Source organism: Muntiacus reevesi, chromosome 7 (genome assembly GCF_963930625.1).
Source record: "Muntiacus reevesi chromosome 7, mMunRee1.1, whole genome shotgun sequence".
Taxonomy (NCBI): domain Eukaryota; kingdom Metazoa; phylum Chordata; class Mammalia; order Artiodactyla; family Cervidae; genus Muntiacus; species Muntiacus reevesi.
The window spans coordinates 72,315,690-72,332,930 of NC_089255.1; the positions used below are offsets into that span (position 1 = coordinate 72,315,690).

General features: G+C 35.0%; 1 protein-coding gene across 1 annotated transcript in view; it reads right to left on the minus strand.

Annotated features, from left to right (window-relative positions):
• The window catches only part of KCNH5 (potassium voltage-gated channel subfamily H member 5), a 361,713-nt gene that overhangs the window by 282,081 nt on the left and 62,391 nt on the right, over nt 1-17,241 (minus strand). Inside the window, exon 6 of the mRNA XM_065941253.1 lies at nt 12,824-13,216. Coding sequence (XP_065797325.1) covers nt 12,824-13,216 — 393 coding nt within the window. The remainder of the gene's footprint in view (nt 1-12,823; nt 13,217-17,241) is intronic.

The window sequence follows — 17,241 nt, forward strand, 5'->3', positions numbered from 1 at the left end:
AACTGGTAGATATTAGTTTACCTTCTGTGTTGGGACATATGTCACTATCTTGCTTTGCAAGAATTTATCATGATTGGTCAACAGAAAAATAATAGAATTCTATATCACCAAAACTACCATTTAATGGAAAAATTCTGCAATCACTTTTTAAAATCCAGATGCATATCAGGATTATCTTGAATTTTTTTTTTGAAAAATACAAAGCTCAGGTATTACTTTTTTTCTCCAAAGTTCCAGATATGCTTCTAATGAGCAGCCATGTTTAAAAACGACTGGACTATATGATGATCTTCTAACTTTACCTAGCTTGTTTCACTTTTTCTATTTCCTATCCAATGCTCCTTTTTAATTTAGTTTATATTTTCCCATTGCTTCCTCTGTTTTTTTGTTATTTTGCAAGGCTTTATCAAGCATAGTAGAAAAGCTTTTACATACACATATATAAATGGTATGTATACTATACATATTTTAGAAAACTTATGAATTTTTGCCTCACTTAAAAACTTATGACATTTTTATTCTACTTGTTTGACTTAGCATGAATAGAATGTTAGATTTCTAATTTAAACAATAGATATGCAACAAGCAACAAAGTCTTACTGTATAGCACATGGACTTATAGTCAATATTTTATAATAACCTATAATGGAAAATAATCTGAAAAATAACATATGTGTATATGTATAACTGAATCTCCTTGCCATGCACTTGAAATTTGTAAGTCAACTTTACTTCAATAAAATATATATATTAAGAAAAAAATGATATAGGGCAGAAATCACTACTTATAAGTGGAAGAACACTAGGCATCTTTTTCCACAGGATCTGACTTCAGAGCAGTCTTTATTGCAGTCCTCAGAGCTATGTTCCTTGTGAACTTCCCACCAGGGGACAAATAAGAAGTGAGCAAATAAGACTCAATTGGCCAGTACTGAATCCATCTTACTCTAAAAACCTTAAGAACTGAAATTGTCTAGCCCCGTACTTTGCTTGGATACAAAGAATTGAAACCATAACTAGCCATCTATATTGACATGACTTGGTACTATTCGTGTCTTCCTTCGCATGATCTTATTCTTCAGGACTTCTGCCCAGGCAAATAGTTTGATTATGCAATATAGGAACTACCCAAAGACCCATTAACTCTTCAATGGAAAGCATCAACAGTTTAAGCCCTAAGATTCTTTGAACTTGTCACCTCAAAATCATCACCTTACAGTTTCCACCAATCCTGGACTATGGTATCATGATTCTTAAACCTTACCCAATTCTGGATAATTTTCATGTTATCATGTTATTGAGGGGAGCCTGTCTCTGACCTTTTGCATGTCTTTATTGTGGTTTGACTAAGTGCATTTTAAAATTACCATTACTTTAATATGTACTTTAGCACACTTTTTATTTCAAAGTTTTAAAAAGTTTATGCCTTAAAAGATATTTATGCTTTTGAAAAGGAGGCAGTGGAGGTATACGTGTGAGAGTTGGACCATAAAGAAGGCTGAGTGCCGAAGAATTGATGCCTTCAAACTATGGTGCTGGAGAAGACTATTGAGAGTTACTTGAACAGCAAGGAAATCAAACCACTCAATTCTAAAGGAAATCAACTCTGAATATTTATTGGAAGTATTGGTGCTGAAGCTGAAGTTCCAATACTTTGGCCACCTGATGCAAAGAACCAGTTTACTGGAAAAGACCCTGACGCTGAGAAAGATTGAAAGTAAAAGGAGAAGGGGTGGCAGAAACTGAGATGTTTAGGTGGTATCACCAACTCAATGGACTTGAATTTGAGCACACTCTGGGAGATAGTTAGGAACAGGGAAGCCTGGCATCTTGCAGTTCATGAGGTTGCAAAGAGTCAGACAAGACTTAGTGACTGAACAACAAAAAACAATAAGTGTAAGTAGCAGCTTGTTTGCTTTATACATGTCCTCTATGGTCCCCTCCCAAAATTCCTGTGTCCCTTTCACAGAATACTGCATTATGAGCAGAAATTAGAAAAGTTTTAAGTAAAAAAAAAAAAACAAAAAAAAAAAACACCTTACCCAAGTCTAACAAAGCCTACTCTCCTAAACCTTTCCCAATTTGAAAGATCCACCTTAAATCAAATTTCCAATTCCCAATAAATTCTCTCATTTTCTGAGACGATACTATCAAATGTCTGAGATACTACCAAATCTTTGCAAGATAGTGTTCTCCCATCAAATGGTAAGCAATAAACTCAACTCAGCTTTGTCTTATCAATGAATTGTGTTTGTAGTTCTAGCTTTTGATGCTTCATGCCCTACCTAACTTAATACCTATAATGACAATACAGGTATAACTTTCAGAGTTCCACAAGAGATAGGCTCAGAATTGTATCAGTCAGGGAACCCTTAAGCTATGGTGCCCTTGTCAAGTTATTAATAGCTCATTAAAAGTTCTTTACAGTTCAGATGAAATTTATCCATCAGAGATCATTATTAGATATAAGTAATATTGCCTAGAAACACAGATAGCATATTTCCTTCATCAGTTCCCAGAGGAAGAATGGAAGACAGCTGACCAAAGGTAAAGCTGTCACGCAGGAGAAATGGTTTTTTAACCCTTTATCCACAATGTGTAATAAACAAATTTCTTAAGGATAAAAAATTCCGATATATAGGTAACCATGTTCCCTGTGAGTCAGCATGTGTTATCTCTGAAAGCAAAGATAAAATCGTAGTATAAAATAAAGTAATAAAAAGACTAAATGGAGTAGGAATGGAGGTTTAGAACTTCCTTCAAAGAAGAATGAGGAAATGATGAATTCTCAGCATAGTGATAATTATTATACAAATAGTAAAGAGCAATTTCTAAGCAAGTACCCATGGTTAATTAAGGCAAAATTTTTAAGAGTTATAGTATACATATTGTAATATATTTCACTCTTCTTTGCCTTTATATCAGAATCATTTCCTAATGCTTAACAATAGGAAGCATTTACCATGAATGAAGATCAGTGCACATAAAAATTTCTATTTATGTAAGCAACAAAATCAAATAAAGGAATCTCACTGCTGTCCTTTTCGCTTATAACTTCCTATCCTCCCAAAGCTAATTTACTCAGTTAAACAGATTGTTTTTGTCTCTGTAGAAAATTAATGCAAAAGAATATATTCCTGGAACATCACCAGCTTTTTCAAATTTAAGAAAGATATCTATCTTTAAACCTTCTTATTACCCAAACTTGATAACATTCTGTGCCACCAATCCCCACTTGGAAAAGAATTTAAAAGTTCAACCTATTGCTACTCTGCTCCAATTTGAAATCTGTGACTGATTCTCATCCACTTCCCAAATCCTTTCCCCATCTCCTCTTTCACACTGACTTCTCTTTTATTCACACTTTTGAATAGTTTGTGAGAAAGTTTTACTCTCAAGCTAGAAGGTAGGTACATTTGAGTTCAGTGACTAAGCCTTGCACATCTTTGTATTCACTTGTCCACAATGCTTTGTACTCACAGTGGGAGATTCCAGGTTGGGAATCTAAACCCTTTGGTAACACCTAAACATGTACTGAAAGTTGGTATGGTAGGACATCTGACTGGAAGATTATTTACATGAAAATTCATGAAAAGAAACTTATGAATGGAAAGTTGAGCAGAGTAGCCAAAGGATAATGCTAGATTTTCTGCGTGGAGGATTTGGAGTCACAGATAAAGTTGTGTCACAAAGATTGCCTTTGTCCCTGTTTTTTTTTTTTTTTTTTTTTTTTTTTTGTTACTAATAAGAAATTATTTACGCCTCATTCACTTCAATAGAAATACATACAGTGTGACAATTATGTTCCAGGAACTGAAAATCCAAGATATTAGGAAGATAGAAGCTTTGCATTGAAGAAGCATAAGGTCTATTTTTGATTCTACCAGAAATGAGCACAGGGTCTAACCCAGGTTTTCTAAAGATCTTTGTTGTATTTGACCTCTTAACTTGAAGTAAAATTGAAGCATAAAAAATAGAGTCAGCCATAAACCTTACCCTGAGCATATAGATGAAAGATGAGTGTTAGTAAACCACTAATCCAATCCTCAATAAAAATATAAATGTTTTTATTGTTATATTACCAATTCTCTACAGTCTCTTCCAGAAAAGAAGCGGAAACAATACTTTCTAACCCAGTTTTAAGAGGCCAGCTTTACTCAAATACCAATACTCAAATACACAAACACAGTATGAGAAAAGAACACTACAAATGAATCTCTCTAATACATAGATGTAGAAATCTCAACAAAACACTAGCAAATCAAATCCAACAATATATAGAAATAATCATATAGTATGGCCAAGTAAGATTTATCCTAGGTATGCATGGCTGGTTCAACAATCAAAAATCAATTAATGTAATCCATAACATCACAGACTAAAGAAGAAAAAGTTATATGTTTATATCAATAGATCCAGAAAAGGCATCTGACAAAATGCAGCACTTATTTATGATAAAAAAGTTTCAAAAAACTAGCTACAGAGAAGAATTTCTCAACTTGAAAAAGAACATCTACAAAACCCTACAGATTATTTCATATCGTAAAAAAAAAAAAAAAGGAAATAACAGGTATACAGATTAGGAAGGGAAAAAATATCTTTCTTTAGAGATGACATAATAGTCGGACACAGAAAATCCAAACAAACTGACCTGGGGGTGGTGGGAGGGAGGAGGAGTCTGGAACTAATCAGCAATTAAAGGAAGTTTGCAGGACATATGGTCAATATACAAAAGCCAATCACTTTCCTATATACCAACAATGAAGAAGTGGAATTTAAAATTAAAAACATGATACCATTTATATTAGCATAAAAAACTTAGGTATAAATCTAACAAAATATGTACATGCTGTGTACTAGGAAACCTATAAAACTGATGAAAGAAATCAAAGAACTCAATAAATGGAGCAATAGACCTTATTTATGGACAGAAATATTTGATATTGTGAAGATGTCAGATATTCTAGACTTTATCTAAAGCTACAATGTAATCTCAATCATAACTCCATTAAGTTGTTTTGTATATATCAATAAACTGATTGTAAAGATTATATGGAGGGATAAAAATTGTGCAGAATAGCCAACACAATATTTGAAGGAGAACAAAGTCAGAAGATAGACACTCAACTTCAATACTTGCTATAAAGCTGCAGTAACCAAGACAGTGTGGTACTGGTGGGAAAAAAATAAACAAATGGATCAATGGTACAGAATAGAGAGCCTAGAAACAGAACCCCATAAATAGAGTCAACTCAACTTTGACAAAGAAGCAGAGGAAATACAATAAACAAAAGACAGGTTTTCAACAAATCTTGATAGAACACATGGACATCAAATGGGAAAAAAAAATGAATCTAGTCACAGACCTTATACCCTTCAAAAAATAAAATAAAACAGATCATAGACATAAACATAAAACATAAACTGAAAAGCTCTAAGAAGATAACATGGGAGAAAACCTAGGTGACCTTGAGTAATCATTTTTCAGATATACCACCAAAGGTACAATCCATGAAAGAAATAAAAAACTGGAATTCACTAAAATTAAAAATGTTGCTCTGTGAAAGATACTGTCAAAAGAATGAGAATACAAGCCACAGACTAGAGGAAAATATTTGCAAAAGACGTGCAAATAATAAAAGAGTATTACCCAAAATATGCAAAAAACTCTTAAAACTCAACAATAATAAAATTAACAACCCCATTAAAAATGAGCAAAAGATCTCAACAGACACCTGACAAAAGAAGATACTCAGATGGCAAATAAGCATATGAAAATATGTTCATTTATCACTGTGCATGCATGCTAAGTCACTTCAGTCATGTCTGACTCTTTGTGACCACATGGACCATAGCCCAAGCAGACTCCTCTGTCCATGGGATTCTCCAGGCAAGCATATTGGAATGGGTTGCCATGCCCTCCTCCAGGGGATCTTCCTGACTCAGGGATCGAATCCACGTCTCTTACATCTCTTGCTCTGGCAGACAGGTTCTTTACCACTAGCACCAACTGAGAAGTCCCCTCCTCTATCATTAGAAAATTGCATATTAAAACAAGATATCACAAGTCCTAGAATGGCCAAAATCAAAAACATTAATAATGCCAAAGACTGGCGAGAATGTGAGTCAATAGGAATTGTCATTCATTGTTGGTGGAAACGCAAAATGGTGAAAACCACTTTGAAAGATAGTTTGGCAATTTATAACAAAACTAAACATATTTTTACCACATGATCCAGCAACCATGCTGTTTGATATTCACCCAAATGAGTTGATAACTTACCCAAAAGGTTTTGCCTACACAAAAACCTAAACTCAAAAGTTTATAGCAGCTTTATTCATAATTACCCAAATTTGGGAGCAATCAAAATATCCTTCAGTAGTAGGTGAATGGAAAAATAAACTTGATATGTCCAGATAATGGAATATTATTCAGCACTCAAATTAGCTATCAGCCATGAAAAAAACATGGAAGAACCTTCATTTCAGTTCAGTTCAGTCACTCAGTCATGTCTGACTCTTTGCGACCTCATGAATTGCAGCACGCCAGGCATCCCTGTCCATCACCAACTCCCAGAGTTTACCCAATCTCATGTCCATTGAGTTGGTGATGCCATCCAGCCATCTCATCCTCTGGCCCCTTCTCCTCCTGCCCCTAATTCCTCCCAGCATCAGGGTCTTTTCCAATGAGTCAACTCTTTGCATGAGGTGGCCAAAGTATTGGAGTTTCAGCTTCAGCATCAATCCTTCCCAATGAACACCCAGGACTGATGTTCTTTAGGATGGACTGGTTGGATCTCCTTGCAGTCCAACCTTAAATGCATACATATTATTAAGTGAGAAGTCAATCAGAAAAGCTTTCTACTGTAGATTCCAACTATATGACATTCTGGAAAATGCAAAGATATAGAGATAGTAAAAGGATCAGTGGTTGCTAGAGGTTAGGAAGGGAGAAGGGATGAAGAGGCAGAGCACAGAGTTTTAGGACAGTGACACTACTCTGTATGATACTACACTATGCCCTTATGCATTTGTCAAAATCCATAAAATGCACAACACCATGAGTGAACCCTACTATAAACTATGGACTTTGAACAACACGATGTGTCAATGTAGTTTCATTCTGGTGGGGGGTGTTGATAACGGGGGAGGTTATGCATGTATGGGGGCAACTTCTGTCATGGGAAGTCTCTGTAGCTCTTTTCAATCTTGCTGTGAACCTAAAATGGCTCTTTAAAACAGTCTTATTATCATACTAATAAGAAAAATCAATAATTATAAGGTGACTTGGCAATGTTTTTATGGATTTAATAAGATTCAAACTAGTAAAACTAAAAACAAATACTATGAAATCCTCTCCTATACCACTCAAACATGATTTTCAATTATCTAAAGGTATTAATGAAAAAGTAATCGTGATCAAATTATATTAAATAGAAATTTCCAATATATCCTTAATGGAGGGTCTGAAATTTCTCAAAAGTGACAAAATAAATATATGAATACAATTAGCTTTGATATCCAATTTTTTGCTCTGATGTCTAGATAAGAGATAAAATTTTATATATAAACAGATATGCTAAAATGAAATGATGTATGTGCCCATTTGACAAGCATAAATCAAGAAAAATTATAATTTAGAAAATGATTTTCCTAAACTTTTCTGGAAATTAAAAGTATTTGTAATACTTCCACCTAGCAGTTTCTGGCTCAATCATTCTGTCTCTTCAAACAGCGCATTAGCGATCACTTTTCCAATTTCCAATTTTACCTGGTTTATTGTGTTTACCACTTACTAATACCACTCATTGTCCCCTGAATTCCCCATGTATCATGTTTCCTAATTCCATTTAGTCTACCAAACTGTTACCTGTAGCTGTCCCATATTTCTATGATGTCTTATAATTCAGTTCCCCCTAACCTTCCAGAAATCAAGTTTCCTGGACCTCCCAGAGCTGTATTCAAATACTTACTACAAAGGAGTTTGTTTTTATTCCTTAGATTCCTTGTGATAATGTCTTTTACCCTTATTATATTATCTAAGAAATTGATGTTATTTCTTTTCAAACAGAATTCTTTCCTTCAATGGACTCTATCTTCCCAGTCTCACAGTTATCTTAAAGAATGACATATCTAGTTCATGAATTCCTAGTAAATCAAGTTGTCTTCAGAAAGCATGTCCTCTGAGACACTCTTTAATATGAAAAAGTCATTACATCCTAAATTATTTTGCACCATATCATGTTGAAGGAGTAAACTGTGATCTTCAGACTCATATTCTCCTATTCCCAAGCTACCAGTAGCTCAATTCCTTATTTTTAAATTCTGTGTTTTTTTATGTCCTGGTACAATCTACTAAAACCTTACTAACACTTTATTGCTTCAGGTCGGTGAGTCACCAATATGCAGTAAGCAGTGAAGAATTGCCAAGGAGATGGAATGCTTTCCTAACCATCACAGGGCTTGTCACCAAGCTGAGGAAACAGACACACACAAGCGAAACAATAATATCCCTTCAGACATGCACAATTCTACAAATAAAAATCATTCATAACTATTTTTCCATTGACTGTTTAAAAACATCTTGTGAAGTAAAAATAGTCAAGCATCCCTTCCCTTTTTTTTTACAGATATGTAAACTGAAATCTATAGTCACCATCCCAAAGGCTCACAATAAAGAAAGCCCTAAAGAAGTCACCCAATAATTGAAATAGAAAATTTTTTTAAATGTGGAACCAAAATATAAGACAACACTAGTTTGAAAAATGAGAAAGCAAACAGAGGCCCTTGATTTATTTAGAAGGGCAAAGACACTTATAAGTCAAATACTGAAGATAAAAATATTAAGAGCAATCAATTAATACAAAAACTTCCAATCCATTAGAGGGAATCCAGAAGATTTTAAAAATTCAGTCAATCAAAAAAATGGCAGAAAAGAAGAAGAATAAAGTAAAAAAGACAGAGAAAAGTGAATAAAACACATTTTAGAGTGGAAAATAAGATGCTCTACCTAAATCAAAAAGTAATTAATCACAATAAATATAAACAGACTGACCTTCCCAGTCAGAGAAACTCTCAGTATGTATAGACTATTTACAAAAGACACAACTAAAAAAAAAAAAGACACAACTAGAGTATAATGATCTAGAATGATTAAAAGTTAAATGATAGAAATACATATATCAAGTAATATACAAATGCTAGTTTAGCTCTTAGTATCAAGCCAAACAAACTTTAAGGGGAAAATAAAGGCATTATTAGTTACAAGAAAAGTTGGAAAATAATGTTGAGAAAATTTTCCAGAAAGTATAGCAAAAAGATAAAGGATTGGAAAATAAGGAAAGAGAGAAAAAGGAATTAGAAAAGTCTAGTAGGTATTAGAATAAAAGGAGTTTCAACAAGAGAGAACAGAGAAGAGTGGGAAAGGAGATGGAGAAAAATTATAAGAAAAAAAATTGAAACAGAAGACATGCTTTTCCAGATTGAAAAAGACTACCCAGACAGTGCCCAGCAAAATGAATGAAAATGGACTCACAATAAAGCATAGTACTGGAAAGATTCAGAACCCTAGACAGAGAAGATATATCAAATTTCCACAAAGAGAAAATAGGTCACCTTGCCTCCAAGTTTCTTATGAGAATTATTAGAAGGTAGACTGTAATGGCACCATATCCTTCAAAATCTGAGGATAAATTATCAATGGTCTAGAATATTACAGATAGTCAAACTGTCCATCAGGTAGGAGGGTAGGATGAAGAGAGATCTGTTTAAGAAAATGATGTTGATAGGATATTGCTTGCATCAATGTAAGGAAGGGAGTTTTAGACAATTGGCAGAGTTTAGTCGTTGAGTGAGTGATGAGTACATAAAAGAAAGCAAATGATAAAACCAAACAATTATCAACTCTCAGGAAAATGGAAAGTGCAGAAGAGGAAAAGTAATCACAATATGTTGAAGGTTCAGTTACAAATGAGCTTCCCTTGTGGCTCATCTGGTAAAGAATCTGCCTGCAATGAGGGAGATGTGGGTTCAATCCCTGGGTTGGGAAGATCCCCTGGAGAAGGGAAAGGTTACCCACTATAGTATTGTGGCCTGGAGAATTCTATGGACAGTGTAGTCCATGGGGTCGCAAAGAGTTGGACACAACGGAGCGACTTTTACTTTCACTTTCAGTTATAGATAGCATTATGTGTAGACATGGTGATATAAACACTATTTATGGAACCAAAAGGATGATATATCTACAGTGTGAGAATGAGGTGATGGAAATAAGTGCATGGATACAGTGAGGGCAGGGAGAAAGAGGCTGAAACCTCCAATTTCATAGTGAGAAGTCAAAGACAAGTCCCAAAATGGGTAAGTACACAGTCTTGCTGTTTGGGGATGGGAGCAAATATTAAAAGAATCCCCTAAACAGTCTGAAAGTGGTTGCCTCTAGGGTCTTCTCTTTTAAAAAATTAGATATTGCCAATTATTCTTCATGTAAGTTTTACCAGTATTCCCTTGAGCAATGTATAAGAGACTTCATACCACCACTGCATCAACTCAGATCCCTTTCCGAGTGATACCAAGTCAGGGTTAGATATGCAAGACTTTCACTGAGATAAATGCCTATGAAGGAGAAAGGAGGGAGGAGTCTTCAGACCACAGTGCACGTCTGAAACCTTTGAAGATGGAAGGAAGAATTGTGTAGAAAGAGCCTCAACCACAGCACAGGTAAATGGGGAGTTTCAGGGCAAAAGTTGCTCAGCAGAGGAGTTCTTGAGCAGGAGTAGACTAATTATAATATTGGCGGTGGTAGTTTAATCACTAAGTCATGTCTGACTCTTTGCGATTCCATGGACTGTAGCCAGGCTCTTCTGTTCATTGGATTTTCCAAGCAAGAATACTGGAGTGGATTGCCACCTCCTTCTCCAGGGAATCTTCTCGACCCAGAGATCAAACTCACGTCTCCTGCTTGGCAGGTAGATTCTCTACCACTGAGTCACCTGATAAGCCCAATCATAAGATTACCACTATTCCTAGGCACTGGTTGAGTGCAGCCTTGGGGAAACAGCTTCGAACTGTGATCCGCAGCAGATCAGAAAGCCATAGCAAGTGTCAGTCAACTGTATTCAGTGCTATATTGGTAAATGATTAACAACTAATGCCATAAAAAGTTTTTTCTTAAGACTTTATTTATAGCATTTGCCACTTTAAGGGTGTAAATACTCCCACTGTGGCCAATTTCAAAGTACCAGGGTGACAGTGTGATATCGCTGAATACTGTGTTTGAAAGGGATGCTAAAGAATGTCTTTTTCAAACCAGGAGCCACTTCCAGGAAGCCCCTAACTGTGCTTCATGCAGCAGGCTTCCATGAAGGGAGATCTGAGCAGTACACATTCTCAGACACCATATTCTGCAGCCCAATGTGTGTGATAACTGATGGCATGTCAGTATAGTCTATAAGTTTACTTTGCATTTTCCTTAATAAGTCTGAGGATATCATCATATATTTATATAGTATTTTAGATGCATTTATTATAATGCAATCTAATTTATTTTCTTTTCTGTGAACTAAGCCAATCTTTTGATTATTTGTATTAAAATCTTTATGCCAATGTTCTAAATAATGGAAATCTTAATGCATTGATCTTAATATATTAATCTATTTAGTAAGTGAACATATAAATACTACTTATTATCTTCTTATCATAAGATTAGCATTTTCAAAATTAACCCATATCAATCCTTCCAGAAGGGAAATAGGAAAGAAATATACCTTAAAAGCTCAATGTAGATGGAATTTAAAATTAGAAACAAATTACTATGATCCTTTTTTCCTTGAATTTTTAAAGTAACAATTATGTGTATAGCATGAAAATACAATGTCTATACTAATCTTTCTGGAAATATTTTTTAGTATCATTAAAGCTGATTCAATGCAGAAATATTTATGGGAAAAGATCCTGAAGAAAAGTTGCAATCTACCTCCCTACACACACAGAAAGACAACAATGTAGTGGAGAATTTTCTATCTGAACAGTCTATGAGGACAGAGTAGAATCTTCAGGGAAATTAAGTTTGCTATTACTATTATGAACACATTTTAAAGACAGATACATTCTATATTAATTCATTTATATACATCCTTGGTATAGGAAGTTGAAAATCATCCACAACTAAGTTAGAAACTGAGAAGCTCTGGATGAAATGGTCATTAAGACATTACATATGTTTTAACATTTCTAGTTGTGCAGATGATACTGAATAAACAAAATATTGAATTAGACCAGATTTTGGAAGTCATTTAATACAGTCTCTAACCACAAATGATTAGGCAAAATTAAAGAAAAAAAGTATAGAAAAAAGAAACCAAAAAGGCAAAACTTCAAGAATTTCTCTACCATAAAAGTTTTCTGGATCTTTTTGTTAACACAAGTACTGCTACCATATATATCTGGAAGGGAGGAATCAAAACATCTGTGGGTGCACAGAGTTTTAAAATGCTACTGTTTTCACCAAAAAATACATCTATTTCATTATCTTTCAATCAACTGTCTAGTTCATAAACCACATTTGACTTTAAAGGCTGTGGCTTTTCCTCTCCTCCTTCAAACATAACTTTCAACCACAGCCATTTCCTAGTATTTTCAACCAGAAATTTTTTAAAGAGTGAATAAAAATTATAAAGTAATAAAATATGATCATTTATGGAAGGTATTTAGTAGGAGGAAGGTTGAAAGTGGTGACTATAAAGAGGTTTAGGCGATTTATAAACTCCTTTTATCCTAATTTTCTCAAAACCTGTGACTAAAGTACTAAAAAAAAAAAGAAACTTACCTCATCCACATTTTCAAAGGCATTGATGATGTCATAAGGTAAACAAGACAACAGATCGATCACAAACCAAGTTTTCAGATAATTCATCCTTATCAACTTGGGGTCAGAAATAACCTCTCCACCAGGTCCCACAAAGGTTGTGTGAAAATTTAAAACAATGTCAACCAGAAAAATAACATCCACCACACTGTCCAGCACCAGCCAGGCTATGTTGTTCTGCTTCGTCTTGAAGGAAACGTTGTAAGGAACCATAATGGCGGTGTAGAAGGTAAGAATTAAAATCACCCAATCCCAGGTTGTTTTAAAAGCACAGTAGTGCAAAATAATGTGTGGTGGTGTCTTTGGCGCTTCTTGCTTATACTGAGGAAGGATATCTGATCCCAGCTGAAGAACCTAAAAGAGACAAAATGTATTTATAAGTGACCTGTACATCTCTGCAAAGTTAGTAATGAATTCAAATTTTCTGGCAGCCAAACCACTGGTTTCAAAGCCAGCCATGCTCTGTAATTATATCTCTTCTCCTGAGTTGTATCAAGGCTCGTCCAAAATCACTACAAGTTCAATCACTCTATCGAAGTTGATCCGTCTGCCATTCCCTCTAACTTCCTCTCCCGTGGCCAACTCGTTCAGAAACTGGTCCCCATACACGGAGGGCAGAAAGAGACCAAAGAAAGGCAGACCACTCCAGATTGGCAGGTGGCAGTTTTCATAGGCAAGGGAACTTACAAGGTTTTATTGGGTAGCCATAAAACCAGAGGTCTCAGAACCCACCCACCAAATCTTAAAAGTTTATACAAAGGTTTAACTGGCTTCAGTCATACATACAGTCCAAATGGTCTCAACCACAGCTAACTCTCTCAAGACTGTATCCTTGGAAAGCTCTCACGATGGGAATGGTGGGCAGAAAGTACATTTCAAGGACAAGGGAGGGGTTGAGGAGCTTCCAGTTGCCTGGGTCCGGCTCAAGGATCACCTGGCAGTCCCATCCTCTTGATGACCTCCTCCAACACCAACACTGATCCACAGCTCTGCTGGACATCCACTACTGGAAGTGCCTTCTGCACATTCCCTGGGCAAAGGTGCCTAAAATCACACATCTCACAGACTGTCCAGCTATTATTTGCATGGCTCACCATTATCCATTCTTTATATATTTGGGCTTTGAAGGAGCATAACTTTGATTCTAAAGGCTTTGCTGAATCCCAGGGCCCCACTATTCATGATCTTGCTGTTGAATGGGACTGAACCAGGGCCCTACTGATGGGCACAGCAGTATCAGAGTTATAAACGTTATAGCCTGCTTTCCCCCATTTCCCTTTCAATCAGATTTAAAGAATACTGGATTTCCCGCCCAGATGCAAATTTCCTTTAGAAAAAAATTCCAAATACTCAGGTTTGTTTCTCCATACCTTTTTGACAATTTGACAATTTTTCATACAAATTTATATGAACCCTGACTGAATAGGTCTCATTAAAGAGACAATGAGAAAAAGCAGATGACAGTGCAAGAGCAGAGGTCTGGGCAACCCTGGGAAAAGGTAACAAACACAGGACTTGGCACCTCCTTCCAGAACCTGGAACATGGAAATTGTGAAAAGGAGTTAAAGAAGCAGGTTGAAGACCTCTGCTTCATGCCACCAATGAAGCTATAGCTGAGTAAACCTGTGTATTAAGGAGTTTATAAGTGGGACTTTGATGAACAATATTTTCAGCAGCTTTACCACTTACACATTCAATTATTCAGTGTTCCTAAGACTAATGGAACCCAAAAAATAGGAGTCAACAAGTTCAAATTATAAAATCATAAATGCACTAAATTTATGTCAATGCACAAATAGATGTAAACAAAAATACCTGTTAGCCTGTAATTTATATGCTGCAAAGCAAAATAAGTAAACTAGCATTTTTTGAAATTTGAGACTTATCCTGAAGTCTCTCATACATAGAACTTATACAGCTGAAACAGCATATAATATAATCATTGCTATTTTGAAATGTGAAAAAATCACTGATATTCTCTTTAGATGTATATTATAATGATTTAAGTTTGGGAGCTATAAGAATTATTTATAAAAATTTTTACATATTTACGCTCATTATCAGTACCCCAGTAATACTTTTTCCATGAGATCTTAAATTACTTAGCAACAAATTATCCTACAGGTAAATTAAGTTTCATGTTGAGACATAGAATTACATATACAGACTCCTACAGAATCATGGCTTCTCTTTCACCTTTCAACCACAGATCTATTCATTCCAACATCACTGTGTTAAACATGAAAATTTCCTTGATATTCATTGTTAGTATTATACTACATATATTTATACACTCTGTAGTTCGAGCACAAAGAAACACACTTAGAAAATAAACTCAGTGCCAGGTTGCATTAGGACCTTTATGGGCACTCGGTATTTTTGCCTTCCTGGACCCCTTCCTCCTTAAAAATAATAAAATAAAAATACTATTTTATTTAATATTTTTATCTTTATTTAAATATAAATGAAACATAAATGTATAAATTTTATTTAAAACTGCATTTTAAATAAAAATATAAATACTTTAATATTTATATTTTTATTTAAAATTATTTTTTTATTTTAACAGCATTATTACAAAGATGAATATTTAATTATTTATTTTTTTACCTAAAAGTTCATCATTTCCTTCAACTGCTAGTAGGAATTCAGGCATCGTGGTGGACCCCTGAAAGTGTTATTGGTGCTACACTCTGTGCTAATAGACAAATTGGTCCCACTCAGCACCCTGGAATAATATGAGGTGTCTCCTCTAGAGATCAACTCACTCTTGAGTTCAGTATTTCTTAAATCTGGCTACAAACTAGAATCATCTAGAGAAGTTGTTAAAAATACAGTATACTCATGCCTAGATCCCTATGCCAGAAAATAATTAAATTCATTTTGTCTATTAAATTAAATTCAGAGAATCTGCACTTTCAAAATCTTTCCAGGTGATGATAGTGTACAGTTCAAAATAAAAATCCTTGTCTTCTATTTCTTTAAACATTCATAACCCAGTTCTTCAGACAGTGACTTGAATTTTTGAAGCAATCCAAAACTGCTCCAAGAGAAAAAGGAGGAGCAGGAAGAGTAGGAGAAGAAAGGCAACACCAGCAAAGAAAGGGACAGGACACACCAGTGCTTCAGTTTTGATGTTTCTCCTATGTAGAGCACTGCTTTAATCTCAGCCCCGTCACTGGGGCTTTTATAAAGCAGTGAGTAACAACTGTTCGCTTTATTTCATTTGTACTTTCAGGAGCAGTAAGCCCTGGGTAGATGGGGATGAAATCACACGCCCTGATGTATTTTTGTACTGATACAGACACTTTCTTTCTCTCTGAATATCAGAACACTGACTCTAAAGGAATCAGAACCACAAATGCAAGTGGAAGCTGAATTCAATCAGTAGAATGTCAGAGCATGTTGAAAACTGATGAATTGCCTACACAGAGACCGGAATCCTTGAAACCAGGGATCAGCTCTAAATTTAGGAGGCCTAGTGGAAATAAGATAAAATGTATATGTGTTGGGAAAAGTGAAAGGGCCTGAAATTTAACAGCAAATCCAAATACTCAAGCTGAGCAAATTACATGATTCTGACTACAGCTGGAAAAACTGTCTTTCTGCTAACTTGGTGCCTCTTTTCGGTCAGTCTCTGAAAACCTGAGAGTATACATAGACTAACTCTCTGTGTAGAAAAACTTGTTATTTCCACATGTTCTCTGAAATCAAGGCCTAAGATCTGACATAAAGCAGTTTTGTATCTGAATCAGCTTTATAAATTAGGGATGACAGATAAAGATATGAACAATAACCAACAGGCAAAGCAAACAAAGAAAAAAATCAGATGGGAAGAAACAGGAATGAAAATTCATCAAGAGTAAAAATGAAAAGTGATGAGCTGTCCAGGGGATAGGAACTCTCCATTTGAGGCAGAGGAAAAAACCATCTTCAGTGATTTGGGGTGCTAAGGTAGAAATTTTTCCTCTCTATAGTCTCTTTCCTCATGTGCCTGCCTAGTTGTATTAATAAAGAAAGAAAAACTGGATAGGGTATAGTTAAGACCTAGAAAGAATCACGACAAAAAAGTCGATAGTCACAGAAATAAGCTCCTACACTTTACCTTGATTTATAGAAAGAAACAAACAACCGAAGGCAGAAAAGAAAGTAGCTTCAAAATCAAGTAGTACTTAATAAAAAACATTATATGAAAAAGGAAGTTGTATCTGATTGAGTGCATTAAATCTTGCGCCAACTGCATATTATCTTTTAAAATATTACGATTACTATTATCATTTAACATTTAGGTATGTTAATGTCTTACTTAGGCTTTTAAAAACATTTCTACACATCAAAGTATTACTCTCTCCTCAAAGGTACCAGAAAATCAGACACAT